Source organism: Miniopterus natalensis, chromosome 11 (genome assembly GCF_054644295.1).
Source record: "Miniopterus natalensis isolate mMinNat1 chromosome 11, mMinNat1.hap1, whole genome shotgun sequence".
Taxonomy (NCBI): domain Eukaryota; kingdom Metazoa; phylum Chordata; class Mammalia; order Chiroptera; family Miniopteridae; genus Miniopterus; species Miniopterus natalensis.
In genome coordinates, this window is record NC_142091.1 from 20,327,065 (window position 1) to 20,343,534 (window position 16,470).

Below are 16,470 nucleotides of genomic sequence, written 5' to 3' on the forward strand. Positions count from 1 at the left end.
TTCCCTCCTCTTCAGTTTTTTGGAATAGTTCAAGAAGGTAGGTATTAATCCTTTTTTTGAATCTTTGGTAGAATTCACCTGTGAAGGCATCTGGGCCAGGACTTCTGTTTGTTGGGAAGTTTTTTATCATTGATTCAATTTCATTATTAGTAATAGGTCTATTCAGATTTTCTGTTTCTTCCTGATTCAGTCTGAAAGATTGTATCTTTCTAAGAATTTATTCATTTCTTTCAGGTTGTCCAATTTGTTGGCATATAATGGTTTGTAGTATTTTCTTATAATCCATTCTATTTCTGTGGTGTCAGTCATCGCTTCTCCTATATCTGATTTTATATGTATTGGGTTCTATATTTCTTGATGAGTCTGGCTAAAGGTTTATCAATTCTGTTTACTTTTTTTTAAAATCCTTTAGTTGAATTGATCTTTTCTACTGTTTTTTAGTCTCATTTTATTTATTTCTGCTCTAATCTTTATTATTTTTTTTCTTCTGTTTACTTTAGGATTTGTTTGTTATATTTTCTAGTTCCTTTAGGTGTAAAGTTAGATTACTTGAGATTTTTCTTGTTTCTTGAGGTAGGCTTGAATTGCTATGAATTTCCCTCTTAGATTGCTTTTGCTGTGTCCCATAGATTTTATTATTGTTTCCATTTTCATTTCTCTCAAGATATCTTTTAAAATCCTCCTTCATCTGTTCATTAACTCATTCTTTGTTTAGGAGCATGTTGTTTAGCCTCCAAGTATGTGTTTGTGTTTTTCCTAGTTTTATTCTTGTAGTTGAGTGCTAGTTTCATACTATTGTGATCAGAGAAGATGGTTGATATGATTTCAGTCTTTTGAAATTTATTGAAACTTGTTTTATGGGCTATCATGTGGTCTGTTTTGGAAAATGTTCCATGTACACTTGAAAAGAATGTATATTCTGCTGTTTGTGGTGGAATGTTCTATAGGTGTCTATTAAGATCATCTGATCTAATGTGTCTTTTAAGAAGGCAGCGTCTTTGTTGATTTTCTGTCTGAATGATCTATCCATTGCTGTAAGTGTGGTGTTCAAGTCCCCTACTATTACTGTCCTACTGTTGGTCTCTTTCTTTATGTCTGTTAATATTTCCATTATGTATTTAGGTGGTCCTATGTTGTGTGCATAGATGTTTACAAGAATTACATCCTTTGTTGAGTTTATCCCTTTAGCATTATGTGATGCCCTTTTTTGTCTCTTGTTACATACTGTGTTTTAAAGTCTATTTTGTCTAAGTATTACTACTCTAGCTTTTGTTTCATTTCTATTTACATGAAAGTGTTTCCATCTGAAGTGAGTCTCTTGTAGGCAGCATATGGGGTGTTGTTTTTATATAGTAAGCCACCCTATGTCTTTCATTTGAATCACTTAATCCATTTATATTTAAAGTAATTATTAGTTAATAAGACGGGTATGCAGTTATTTCCATTTTATTAATTGTGTTCTGGTTTTCTTTGTGGTTTTTCTTGGTTCCTTTCTTCTTCTCTTGCTCTCTTGTACTTTGATTACTTTCTAAAGTTTTTGCTTGTATTTCTTTCCTTTTATTTTTTTATATATCTATTTAGGTTTTTGGTTTATGGTTACCATGAGCTATGTTTTTTTCATCATTTTTTACCTGTTTTGTATGTGTTAATTCCTTTATTTATTGTGTTCATACATGATTTTACTATTTTTATCTTTGAAACTTCACATTAGCTTTATAATTGGTGATCCACTACTTTCATCCAGTGTTTGCCTTTTTCAATGAGATTTTTACTTTCCTATGTTTTTTAAAATTTATTTTTAGTTTTAGACTATTATTTTCTACTTGAAGTTCCTTTAACATTTTTTGTAATGTTGATTTCCTTGTGATGTACTTCTTTACCTTTTGCTTGTCTGGGAAACTCTTTATTTCTCCTTAAAGTCTAAATGATACCCTTGCTTAGTATTCTTGGTTATAGGTTTTCCCCATTTATGAATTTGGATATATAATCCCAATCCCTTTTGACCAAGGTTTCTGTTGAAAATCAGCTGCAAAGTCTTATGGGAGTTCTCATGTATGTAACTAGCTGCTTTTCTCTTGCTACTTTTAAGATTCTCTCTTTGTCTTTAACACAACACTTTGCATTATAATGTGTCTTGGTATGTGTCTTGTTTGGGAGTCTCTGCACTTCCTGGATTTGTATGTTTATTTCCGTCATCAGGTTAGGGAAGTTTTCAGTCATTATTGCTTCAAATAGGTTTCAATACCTTTCTTTCTCTCTTCTCCTTCTGGAACTCCTATGGTGTGAGTGTTGGTAACTTGATATTGTGCCAAAGGTCTCTTTAATATCCTTATTATTCTTTTTGCGATTTTTAATTGGGTGTGTACCCTACCTTGTCTTCTGGAAGGTGGATTTAATCTTCTGCTTCACCTAATCTGCTGTTGATTCCCTCTACTCTATCTTTAAATTCAGTTATTGTATTTTTCATTTCTGATTGGTTCTTTTTTATATTCTCTGTCTCTTTGTTGCAGATCTCACTGAATTCATCTCGTTTCTTGAATATTTTCAGCATCTTTATTACCAACATTTTGAACTCTTATTTGGTATATTGCTCATCTCCATTTTGTTTGGTTCTTTTTGTGGAGTTTTATCCTATTTCATTTAGGACATGTTTGTCTCCTCATTTTGGCTGGTTCTGTGTAGTTATTTCTATTTATTACATGAAGTGTTCTCTTCCAGGCTTGAAAGAATGGTCTTATATAGTAGGTGTCTGGGGGGGTCCCAGTAGTAGTACAATACCCCTGGTCACCTGAGCCAGGTGCTCAAGGTGTGTTTCCTGTGTGGGTTGTGTATGCCCTTCTGTTATAATTGGGCTCAACTGCTACTGGCACATCACTGGGTGGGGGTGACCCTCAGGCTGACTTCTGTGAGGGCTGGCTATGACTACATTGGATGAGCTGTTGTGCAGGTACTGATTCCAGGGAGTGGGAGTCAGTTCAGCAGGGCTCTAGTGCCATCCATGGCTGCTGTTCACGTGTGTCAGTTGTGGAGCTGCTTGGGTGGGGCTCTGGTGCAGTCTGAAGCCAGCTGCTGGTTGTGTAGTGTCTAGAGTCTCTTGTCAGGAGCTCTTGTGGGGGCCAAGGTTAACAGCTGCTTTTCCTGAGTTTGGGGCTGCTTGGTAAGAGCAATGCCATGATCTGTAGTTGGTCATTGCTTGTGCTAGGCTTGGAAGGGCTTGGGAGAAACTGTGATGTGAGCCAAGTCTGGCAGCCACTTAAACTAGTCTTGGGGCTTCTTAGTTGGAGCTACCTTGCAAACCGAGGCTGGCTGCCACTTGTGCCAGGCTTGGGGACATTTGATGGGAACTACAATGCAAGTTGAGGTCAGTCACTGCTTTTATGAGGTTTGTGGGCCTTTGGGAAAGTCTGAAGGGCTTTCTGAGGCTGGTTGACATTTGTGTGGGGTTTGCAGACCTTTGGGGACTGTCTACAGCAAGAGTCTAGGCCAGGCACCACTCATGTGGAGGGTCTGGAGCCACTGGAGGAAACTCTGACTGCATGAGAAGGTTGAGTAGGATAGTGTCTCAGGGAGATGCTACGGCTGAGCAAGTGGTATGGGCTGGGCAAGTGGTATTGGATTAATGGACAGTGACAAATTTTGTGCCCACCTTCACAGAGCCAGGTGGGTGGGAGAAGAGCTCAACAAAAGAACAATGGTGCCCGCCAGCACTTCTGTCTCCTGAGTGTTCTCCTGATTCTGCCCCCTCCAGCCCTCACCTTAAAGTTAGTCAATTTAATTTCTCCTGTATGACCCAGGTGCTTCTTGAACTGCTGCCCCTGCCATGGAACTTGGAAAGAGTGATTAAGTGTGTGAACCCTCTAATAGCAGTGTCTGAATCTCCTGCAGCCTTTTGTCTCTCTGGGATATAATTTCTGCTGGTTTTCAAAGCCAGGTATTATGGAACTTCTCTTTCTGACACAGGTGCCCCAGGCTGGAAAACCCAGAATGGGACTTGTACCCCACCCTCCTTGGGTGGGCCTATGTAGCCAAGCTATCCCTCCCATTTATTAATTTTCACACCATGGGTGTGGTATCTCCCTGGACCACATCTCCATCCCCCCTATCTATCTTGACGTGGCTTCTTTATAGCCTTAGTTATAGGAATTCTGTTGAGCTAGTCTTAGGAGGTTCTTAGTGACGGTTGTTCTATAATTTAGTTGCAGTTTTGATGTTTGTGAAAAGTGGCAAGTTCAGAGTTTACTCTGCCATTTTGACTGTTTAATCTCCTTTCACTTACATGTTATTGCTCTGCAAAAAATGGACTTTTGTTAGGTGAAGTTTACTAATACACTAGGATGTCAGTTTACTTAAAGTACAAAAAAAAAAATACTGCTAGGAAAACATGTTAGATAGCCAAGTCATTCACAGTAAGAAAATGTATGAAGTCAGATTAAGATCAGATTTAGAATGATAATCATAACAAAGGTGACAGCATGCTTGAGGAGCCCCAAGGCATAGATCTGAGGTCCCTGAGAGGATTCTTCTTGCCAGGTCAAGACTTCCTTCTTTGTTTTTTTATCTAGCTCCTCTATTTTCTTGGACCTGTTAAAATAATTAGTTTATCTAACAACTCTCTCATAATATTTCAGGGATATATTTTTTTCTATTGTTAAACAAACAAAATAACTTTCACAGCTGGAAGCATTTCTAAAAGGAGGGGTTTATTTAGCCAAAGTTAGCCAGCGAAGAACCAGGTCCTGGGGCATGAAGCCTAAACCACCAGTAGCAGGGCTGGATGGAGAAGACATGCCCACCCTCCTAGAGTTGATCAGCTGTTGTATCATTACATTTTCAGGAAAAAAGATGTAAGTTGTTTTTTAAAGAATTTACACTGGCAACAGATAAGGGGGAGGGCAGGAAAACTTGAAGCAGGGGCAGTTCTAGGTTAAATGCACAGTTCGTAAGGAAGAGATATTTACTACTTTCTATTGGTTGTGTGCAACAGTCCTGAAAGTTCATTGTGTAAGCTGGATGAGGTGGTGTTCGGCTACTTCTTTTTAAATAGCCACCGGAAGTTGGTTCAAAGCTCCAACATATATTCAGGAATGTGAGCAGTCGGTTAGTTGGCCTACAGCTACTAACTAGTTTATTACTCTTGCCTCTTTCATTCTCTGGCCCACTGTAATTTAATTTAAGACATCTCAGAATTTTTCTCTTGTCACTATTTAATGGAAACTTGAAAGATGCTTTAGCCTCATAACAGCACTTTTACAAATGACCTGTGAGGGTACATAACATCTGACAAATTGCATCTATATATGAATGGTTTTACATAGGCTTTTTGCTTCTTAACTTCAATGGGTGATATTTTCTTATTTGGAGAGCGAAGTAACACAATATTTGCAACATTTAAAAAATGAACAAGACGTAGTCTTTCTGTTAAGGAACTTTCAATCCAACGGGGCAAATAAGATACCCAAACAACTATAGTGAAAGTGACAAGATACAGATATATAGAAAATGGGAACAGAACATTTCTGGCTTCAGGAACTAGAGAAGGCTTGAGGAAAGGTGTCCATTAAATTGCACCTTCAATTAGAAAAGAGACTTTGATAACTCATGATAAGAGAAAGCATTCCAGATAGAGGGAATAGTGTGGCTGATGATGTGAAATAAGGAAAGCATTAGTTATGTTTGGTGAATAATGACTTAGACCATCACAAGAATGATTCCCAATTTTTTCAAGTATGAGGGTTCCTTAGTAACATAAAAAATACTATAACTTTTAAAATAGCTGCTGATTGAGAAAATATATTTGTGCATAAGGTTTCTCAAACATTACTACAATAAATACTAGTCTCCTGGGGTTTTCATTACCTGAGTATTAGAAACACCACTAACACTAAATTTATACTGGAGAGAGTAGCAGAAAATAAATTTAAATCCATTAGTTATGGGCCGATCAAGTAGAGTCTTACAAGTCAGGGTAGGCTTTGGAAATTAAATAAGTACTTATTCCCAAATCAGTTTCTCCTTTAAATATTCTTCATAGGTATATAAATACATTGTAGCAGCACTGATGTGACAAAGAGGCTTGGGGAAAATATCTCTTTTTTATAAATTTTGTCTTGATTCTTCTGTTTATTTGGTGGAAAAAATTTATTTAGGCCAGTGCTTTGTCATTTTTAAGCATTGCATTTTTTAATAAATACTTCTTGGTCTAAGCCAGACTCCTTACAGTCATCAGTATCAGAAGACTGGCTCGGCCCTTTGCCTCATTTTCTGCCTTTGGAGCATGCCAGCGTGTCTTCCGAGTCAGTGGCAGCCGCTGCATATGCGACAAAGGATTTTCTTCTTTCTTCCTAAGTAAAATGAAAAATCAAACTACTTCCCCAAAAAAGGGATGGGAAAGAAATGAGATTAGCCTATTAGTAAAGTTAGGCTTTAATAATACTTTACAGAGACTTTTAAAAATGATTTTTCTAACATCTTATTCCACTGAAACTACTTACCAAACTAAATAAATACTATTAGTCCTTACCAGGTTTCACATGCCTCTGAGGCCACTGACAAAACCACTTCTTGCTGAAACTCTTCCTTTGTCATTCATTACCTCCCTTCGAGGTAGATACGGTTCTCTCAATTTACACATTTTCTGTTTTCATTATAGATTTGTTCTTCTCCTCACACCATAAATATGGCATTAGTTTCTCACTCTACACAGTCTGAATGAACTCATTCATAGCCTGTGTGCAACTCCATTATATTCTGATGACTCCCAAATACATAGTATCAACCCAGACCATCTACTGAACTTATTGGACCATGTATTTCAACTGCTTATTGTACATTCCCACCTGGATGAACTTCCAACTCAGCGTAAACCTATTCCATAAACCTAAAACCATCTTCTGTATCTTGAAATGGCACCTGATATAGACTCTTGGGTATGTATAACCCTTAGCTCACTTTTCTCCATCACCTCCTGTCCAATGAGTGATCAAATTCTGTCATCTCTGCTTATTAAATATATGATTCATTTTACATGCTTCCACTGCTACTGCCCTGACTTAGTTTAGGTCCTCACAATTCTTTCCTAGATTTCTGCTGTACTCCCCACCCCGACACACACACACACACACACACAGAGCTTATTTCAATAGTTTCACACTGTCTCCAAACAATCCTCTATTCTGCCTCCAAAATCATCTTTGTAAAAGAATTATAGTAATTATATTATCCCCTTTCTTTTTCAGAACAAAGTCCAAAATTCTTAGCCTTATCATCCAAGGCCCTTCCGCGATCTGGCTCCTGACTTTGCAACGTTACCTCTCACTCTTCCTCATCAAACGACTCTAAGATTCAGTTCCCACACTGCTCTTTGCTCAGCTTCCTGCTTTCTGTTGCGCACGCTGCTCTCCCTGCCCAGGGGCCCTTCTCCTCTCCTGCATCGTCCACTGGCTGGTCCCTAATCTGCCTTCCGGATTCTGATCACCTGTTATTTCCCCTCGGGATTTCCCCGAGTCTTCCCAGGCTGAGTCAAAGGCCCCCTTGCTCTCCCACATCACCCTTGCCTTTGTCAACCACACCACTATTACTCTGAGTTATAATAATGTTCTACTTTTTGGTCTGTCTCACCAGTGTTAAAGACAGAGACACCATCTTTCCAATCTTTATGCCTGGTTTCAAGCATAATGCTTCATTCCAAATAGGTTATTTATAGAAAATTAAATTATGGCTTTGATATGAAAAGAACTATGCTGCCTTAGACCATTAAACTTCGAGTCTTTGTTCTTAAGTCATCAAATATAAGCTAGTGATTGTACTTACTGTGCTGAAGCTTTATGGTGCTCCTCAAAGTTCATACTTTGTGTCAGAAGCTGCTGAGGTATTTAATGCTCTGCCTTTGTTGTAGATTTACCGTTTCAATACATGACAGTCTCTACAGAAGCAAAAACTATTTTATGAGAACTCTGGACGATAGGAGAACCTAGAAGGTCGTACAGGCCATGTCCTTACTCTTTTAAATATTTTTTTAAGCATTAAGGATTGGACAGATTGTAGCAGGGCTTTTGTCAAAAATTATCAGGTCAAGTCACATAAAAGCAGAGAGTATTTTTCTTTACAACTTGTTAAACACAATTTGGGACCATCCATCACTTCTCTTATGTCAAGGTTTTCATTTTGATCATCATGTCAAATGTGCTGAGTTTCCCCGATCATTATCATCAATGGGAATTTGATCTCAGTGTTCCTGTCTTTGTTTCAGTATAAAGTAATGAATAATGTTACAGTTAATTGGGGAAAAATTGCACTGCTGGACCAGGCATTGACTTCTCTTCAAGTCAATTTAACATTGTACATTTATCACAGATAAGCTTCGTAAAAGACAGAGTAAATAAAGCTATGTTTTGCTTTGCATTACATTCTGTTAAATGGAAAGAGTACACTTTCTGCTGTAAACATTGGTAATTTCATAAGCTTTAAGTTATTTCAGCAAGACTTGCCTTTTATTTTATAATATAATAAAAGTGTTTCATAATTTCTAGTCCTTAATAATTCCAGAATGCTAAACAAAACAAAAAAATCACCAAAGGGTAAAATAAATGCAAATATGTAAATATAAGCCAAATCTGTGTTTTTTTTAAAAAAAGAACAGATGAGTGAACTGTTTTCTAATTTTGTCAGGTTTTAAAAACTACTCAGAGATTAACATATAACAGAGCTCTAGAATATAAAATATGTAGTGTAGTAGGTCAAATATTTAATTTTATATAATGCTTTCTATAGAAAGCTGTAACATTGACTAAGAAAGGTACAGAGAATAAAAATATATCAGGGATGATAGTGAAAAATATGTTAATGTTTTAATACATCTGATTAATTGAACCTCACTTGCTATGAGTCTGCCATTTTTCATATATATATGTATATATATTTATATGAAATGATAATCTGTTATGTATCTCTAATGACATGAATGAAATATATTCTAGACACATATATTTGACAAATATATATTTGTTGGTGTGTAACATAAGTATGAAATGCATACATACCTACTATTCACATGAAGATGGGACTATCTGAAGTGTATGGGAAGAAGATAACTTTTTCTGCCACCAACCTTGAGATGATGAAGAAAATCAGGAAATGTCTTTTGCCCTTGAGATCTAAGAAATTAAGTTTGCTTTGGTTTTACTTTTAAAACTGGTCACTTGTAGGTAGACTTCAGTGGATTTTTAGGGGGAATAGATGTTTAAATAGCTTTGTGGAAAGCTGCTGATGTTCCAAAACATCTGTTTTTCTCTATAACTTTAATAAAAGATTTCATCCACTCATTGTTTCAGCTACACTCAAATACAAATAACTTTAAAATTTATATTTCTAGCTCACATAGTTCTCCATTATTTTAATTTGTATGTCCAACTACTATCTGGATATCCCAGAGGTCTCGCAAACATATCCAGATCTTACTATTTTTTCCCTAACCTGTTTCCCCTTCTTTATTTTATCACATTAATGTCATTACCGTCGTCCATCATTCAAGTAAAATACTGAAAAATACATTTGCAACTTCCTCCTCTTACTTATATACAATCACTTGCCAAATTTCTTTGGTTTTACTCTTTAAATGTTTCTTTGATGCACTCTGTCCTCTCTACTCCTACCTGTTGACATTTATCAGGCTTTTATCTCACCTGGCATTTGCCAAGAGCTCCCAAATTCTCTCCCTAACCCCAGACTTATTCCCTGGAAATCATCGTCCACGTAGCTACCAAGGATCATCCATAATATAAATAAGGCTGTGTCCCTCTCATTGCTCCTTATAGACATAAAGGCTACCCACAATGTGACCCCAGTCTGCATCTCCAAACTTACCTGTTTCTCCCTCCTGTCAGGGCATCAGTGCTGAGCTGGTGATCTTCCCCCCAGGAGGAAAAAGAAAGTTGCAATGAGATGGAGAGAAGACTTTGACCATTTATGTCACAATGCATTTGTCCTTTCCCTGTTATCCTCCCTGTGCCACCAGTACCAGAGAAAGGCCTACAAGAGGGAGGTGGTGAAGGTGTGAAACACCAGAGTGTCCATATACACACAGACTCTCTAAACATCTTAAGCCACCTAGGAGTTTAAAATGAAACTGGATGGTTTCAAAAACACAGAGTGACTAGAAAACTATGGGATCTACCCAACACATAATTAAGGGATGTTGAAGAAAAGTTAGATACAGCACAATTGTAAGTGGCGGTTTTATAAAACAAACAAAAACCATAATACTTTAAGTTTTAAAGAATTGAGCTTCCCCCGCAAACATTATATTCTGCCTGGACATTGTCTCTTTCTCTTTTAGTGTGTTTTTCCTGATATTCCTATTGTGAGGTGTGCTCCCTCTAACCGTCTCTATCACTGCACTTATGAGCTTGTTTCTCCTATTGATTTGTGAGATTCTTTTAAGGGCCAGGGTTGTGTCTTATCCATCTTTGTAACCCTGGCATTTTAACATAATGCCCAATATACAAATGGTTTTCAATAAATGAGTGTTACATGAGTGAGTGATGGACAATTGAGTCAATTAGTGGATTCCCAAAAATGCTAAATCACAGTGACTAATTTTAATGGTTTCCAAAATTGCTGCTCTTTTTCAATTTTTCAAAATCTGTTATTTATTAATAATTCCTTATTTTTAATATAAAATGTATTGAAATTGAAACTATAATATTACTAAAATTGCATTTATTTTCAAATTTCTATGCATTTTTAACATTTTGGACACACATTTTCATGATCATTTTATTTTTTAATGTGTTTTGTAGGTTTTAGAAACTTACACATTGATGACCAGATAACTCTCATCCAGTATTCTTGGATGAGCTTAATGGTGTTTGGACTAGGGTGGAGATCCTATAAACATGTCAGTGGGAAGATGCTGTATTTTGCACCTGATCTAATACTAAATGAGTAAGTAGTAACTTGACTTTTGTTGTCCTTATTATTCTAAGTGTATATGTAGGATGATCTTGAAAATTACATTTCAATAGATAGTCATACATTTAGTATACAAAGTGGAGGTTTTCCTGAAAGGTTTCTCATAATTACCTCATAACAATTGGTATTACAGCTTGACAATATTAATAAAATTATATTATCAATTTAATGTTTGGAGAGTTTCCCTTTTGCTTCAATGTATAGTAGTTATTTGAAATCCAATTTTTTAAACATCAAGAATGTATCAAGAACTATACTTAAAGACAGAATAAAATGTTAAAATTTCATACCTTGGTACCAATGAAGATAATGAAGTAAATTAGAAATAACTTGCTTGAAAGTATTGACTTACCATCAGAAGGCAAAGACATCTCTCTTTAGAGTAAAAACAATCCTGGGAATTTATTTTAAACATTGAAAAATAGCCCTGGTTGGTGTGGCTCAGTTGGTTGGAGCGCAGTCCTGTATACCCAAAGGTTGCATGTTTGATTCCCAGACAGGGCACATACCTAGGTTGCATGTTGGAACCCCAGTTGGGCACATACATAAGGCAACCAGTGTTTCTCTCTCACATTGATGCACATATCCTTGGGAGAGGATTAAAATAAGTAAATATAAATAAGAAAAAAGTTGAAAGATAAATATTCCAATTTGCTTGATTATATTTAAATTACTGTAATTTTCCCATATAACCTTTAAATAAGAATCTTTTTAAAATTTTATTGTTGAGAGTATTACAGATGACCCCTATTTTCCCCCTTTTCCCCCCCTATACCCATCTTCCACCCCAACCCCCCAGGCCTTCACCTTTCTATTGTCTGTGTCCATGGGCTATTCATATATGCTTATAAATTCTTTGGTTAATCTCTTCCTGCCCTCCTTCCCGTCTTCCCTCTGAGATTTGTCAGTCTGTTTCATGCTTCCATGTTTGTGGTCCTATCTTGTCCGACAATTTATTTTGTTCCTTAGATTCCACATAAAGTGAGATCATGTGATATTTGCCTTTCTCTGACTGGCTAATGTCACTTAGCATAATACTCTCCAGGTCCATGTAAGCTGACTCAAAGGGTAAGAGATCTGTCTTTTTACAGCTGCATAGTGCTCCATTATATAAATGTCCCAGAGCTTTTTTATCTACTCATATATTGATGGGCACTTGGGCTGTTTCCAGATCTTAGCTATTTTAAATAATGCTGCTATGAACATAGGGCTGCATGTATTTTTTCTGATTGGTGTTTTGGGATTCTTAGGATACATTCCTAGAAGTGGGATCACAGGGTCAAAAGGCAGTTCCATACTTAATTTTTTGAGGAACCTCCATACTGTTTTCCATAGTGGCTGCACCAGTCTGCATTCCCACCAGCAGTGTTCTAGGGTTCCCTTTTCTCCACATCCTTGTCAACACTTGTCACTTGTTGATTTGTTGATGGTGCCATTCTGACAGATATGAAATGATACCTCATTGTGGTTTTAATTTGCATTTCTCTAATGATTAGCAACGTTGAGCAATTTTTCATATGTCTGTTGGCCAGACATATGTCCTCTGCCCATTTTTTTAATTGGATTGTTTGTCTTCCTCTTGTTGAGTTGAGTTGTTTGTATATTTTGGAAATTACCCCCTTATCAGATGCATCCTTGGCAAACAAGTTCCCTTTTCATTTTGAGGATAGTTTCTTTTGCTGTGCCACAGCTTTATAATTTGATGTAGTCCCATTTGTTTCTTTTTTCCTTTGTTTCTCTTGACCTAGGAGATGTATCAACAAAAATTTTGCTACATGAGATGTCTGTGATTTTACTGCTTATGTTTTCTTCTAGGATTTTTATGGTTTCCAGACTTACATTTAAGTCTTTTTTCCATTTTGAGTTTATTCTTGTGTATGGTGTAAGTCGGTGGTCTAGTTTTATGTTTTTTGCATGTACCTGTCCAATTTTCCCAACACCACTTATTGAAGAGACTGTATTTACTGCATTGTATACTCTTGCCTCCTTTGTCAAATATTAATTTACCATAATGCCTTGGGTCAATTTCTGGGTTCTCTGTTTTGTTCCATTGATCTATAGGACTGTGCTTGCGCCATAACAAGACTGTTCTGATTACAGTGGCATTGTAGTATAGTACAGTTTGATTTCTGGTATAGTGATCCCTCCAACTTTGTTCCTCTTTCTCAAGATTGCTGTGGTTATTTGGGGTCTTTTTTGGTTCTATATAAATTTTAGGAATATTTATTCTAGTTCTGTGAAATATACTATTGGTATTTTAATAAGAATGGCATTGAGTCTATAGATTTCTTTGGGTAGTATGGAGATTTTAATGATGTTAATTCTTCCAGTCCATGAACATGGTATATTCTTCCATTTGTTTGTATCTTCTTCTATTTCTTTTTTCAGTGTCCTGTAGTTTTTTTAGTACAGGTCTTTTACCTCCTTGGTCAAGTTTATTCCTTCATATCTTATTTGTTGTTGCAGTGGTAAATCATATTGTTTTTTCAGTTTCTCTTTCTGGGTGTTCATTATTGGTTTATAAAAATGCCATCAATTTCAGGGTGTTAATTTTGTAGCCTGCCACATTTCCGAATTCATTTATTAGATCTAGTAGTATTTTGGTGGGATCTTTAGTGTTTTCTATGTACAATATCATGTCATCTGCAAAAAATGACAGTTTTACTTCCTCCTTTCCAATTTAAATGCCTTTTATTTTTCTTCTTGTCTGATCCCTGTGCCAAGGACTTCCACTACTATGTTGAATAAGAGTGGTGAAAGTGGACAACCCTGTCTTGTACCTGTTCTTAAGGGAAATATTTTTAGTTTTTGCCCATTGAGTATGATGTTGGCTGTAGGTCATATATGGCCTTTATTATGTTGAGGTATGTTCCATCTATTTCCACTTTGCTGAGAGTTTTTATCAAAAATAGGTACTAGATTTTGTGGAATGCTTTTTCTGCATCTATTGATATGATCATGTGATATTTCTTTCAGTTTGTTTATGTGATATATGACATTTATATATTTGCAAATATTGTATCAGCCTTGCATCCCTGGAAATAATCCCATTTGGTCATGGTGTATGATCTTTGTAATGTATTGTTGGATCCAATTTGCTAATATTTTGTTGAGGATTTTTGCATCTATGTTCATCAGGGATCTTGTCCTGTAACTTTCTTTCTTTTTAGTATCTTTATCTGGTTTTGGGATTAGGATAATGCTGGCCTCATAAAAATATCTTGGAAGTCTTCCCTCCTCATGAATTTTCTGGAATAGTTTGAGAATAGATGTTAATTCTTTTTTGAATGTTTGGTAAAACTCACCTGTAAATCCGCCTGGTCCTGGGCTTTTGTTCACTGGGAGTTTTTTGATTACTGCTTCAATTTCATTAGTTGTTATCTGTCTATTCATGTTTCTGATTCTTCCCGATTGAGTTTTGGAGGATTGTATATTTCTAAAAATTTGTCCATTTCATCCAGGTTGTCCAGTTTGTTGGCATATAGTTGCTCATAGTATTTTCTTACAATCCTATATAACTTTGATGTCAGTTATTATATCACCTAATTCATTTCTGATTTTATTTAACTTGGGTCCTCTCTCTTTGTTTATTGGTGAGTGTGGGTAAAGGTTTATCAATCTTTTTTATCTTTTCAAAGAGCTAGCTCTTGATTTCATTGATCTTTTTTATTCTTTTGTTTTGTTTTTAGTCTCTATGCCATTTGTTTCTGCTCTGATCTTTATTATTTCCTTCTTTCTACTTCCTCGGGGCTTTTCCTGCTGTTCTCTTTCTAATTCTTTTAGCTGTAGTGTTAGAAAGTTTATTAGAGCTTTTTCTTATTTCTTGAGGTATGCCTGTAATGCTATGTATGAATCTTCCACTCAGAACTGCTTTTGCTGTGTCCCATAAATTTTGGATTGTCGTGTGTTCACTTTCATTTGTTTCCAGGAAGTATTTTATTTCTTCATTGATCTCATTGGTAACCAACTCATTGTTTAATAACATGGTATTTAGCCTCCATGTGTTTGAATATTTTTGACTTTTTATAGTAGTTGATTTCTGGTTTCATGCCATTGTGATCTTAGAAGATGCTTGATATGATTGCAATATTCTTGAACTTGTAGAGACTTGTTTTGTGTCCTAACATGTGGTCTATCTCTGAGCATTACACATGTGCACTTGAAAAGAATGTATATTTTGCCATTTGGGGATGAAATGTTCTGTAAGTGTCAGTTAAATCCATTATATCTAGTGTGTCATTTAAGGTCTGTTTCCTTGTTGATTTTTTGTTTGGATGAACTATCCAATGATGACAGTGGTGTGTTAAAGTTCCCTACTATGACTGTATTACTGTTGATCTCACCATTAAAAATCCACCAAGAATTGTTTTACATATTTAGGTGCTCCTATATTGGGTGCATATATGTTTATAAGGGTTATATCACCCTGTTGGACTAATCCCTTTAGTATTATATAGTGATCTTCTTTGTCCCTTGTTATGGTCTTTGTTTTGAAGTCTGTTTTTCAGAAATAAGTATTGCTATCCCAGCTGTTTTCATTTCCATTTGCATGGGAGGTTTTTTTCCATCCCTTCACTTTCAACCTGTGTGAATCTTTTGTTCTGAGGTGGGTCTCTTGTAGACAGCATCTATATGGGTCATGTTTTCTTATCCATTCAGCCACCCTAGGTCTTTTGATTGGAGCATTTAATCCATTTACATTTAAGGTTATAATTGATATGTACTTATTTAATGCCATTTTTTCCTTTATGCCTATGTACTTTTCTCCCTATATTTCTTCTTCTTAAAGCAGTCCTTTTAACATTTCTTGCAGTGCTCTTTTGATGGTACTTCACTCCTTTAGCCTTCTTTTGTCTGGGAAGCTCTTTATTTTGCCTTCAATTTTAAATGATAACCTTGCTGGATAGAGCAGTCTTGGTTGCAGGCTGTTGCTTTTCATTACTTTGAATGCTTCATGCCAGTCCCTTCTGGCCTGAAGCGTTTCTGTTGAGAAAACTGCTGACAGCCTTATGGGAGTTCCCTTGTAGGTAAATAACTGTCTCTCTTGCTGCCTTTAACATTCTCTCTTTGTCTTCAGCCTTGGCCATTTTAAGTATGATGTGTCTTGATGTGAGACTCTTGGGTTCATCTTGATTGGGACTCTCTGTGCTCCCTGGACTTGTATAGGTTTTTCTTTCACCAGGTTAGGGAAGTTTCCTGTGATTATTTCTTCATACAAGTTCTCTATCCCTTGCTTGCTATCTTCTTCTTCTGGTATCCCTGTGATGCAGATGTTGTTAGGTTTCATGTTGTCCCAGAGTTCCCTTAAATTATCCTTGTTCTTTTCAATTCTTTTTTTCATTTTGTTGCTCTGTTTGAGCTTTTTCCCTACCTTGTCTTCCAAATCACTGATTCTATCTTCCGCTTCCTCCAGCCTACTTTTAATTCCTTCCTTTAAATAAGAATCTTTTCATGGGAATAATTTATACTGTTTTAATGGTGAATGCTGACTCAGATTTATAT

General features: G+C 36.2%; 1 protein-coding gene across 2 annotated transcripts in view; it reads left to right on the forward strand.

Annotated features, from left to right (window-relative positions):
- Positions 1–16,470, forward strand: part of PGR (progesterone receptor) — a 79,002-nt gene that overhangs the window by 49,682 nt on the left and 12,850 nt on the right. For both annotated transcript variants that reach the window (XM_087822191.1, XM_087822192.1), the window contains one exon: positions 10,797–10,941. In XM_087822191.1, the coding sequence (XP_087678317.1) occupies positions 10,797–10,941 (145 nt within the window). The remainder of the gene's footprint in view (positions 1–10,796; positions 10,942–16,470) is intronic.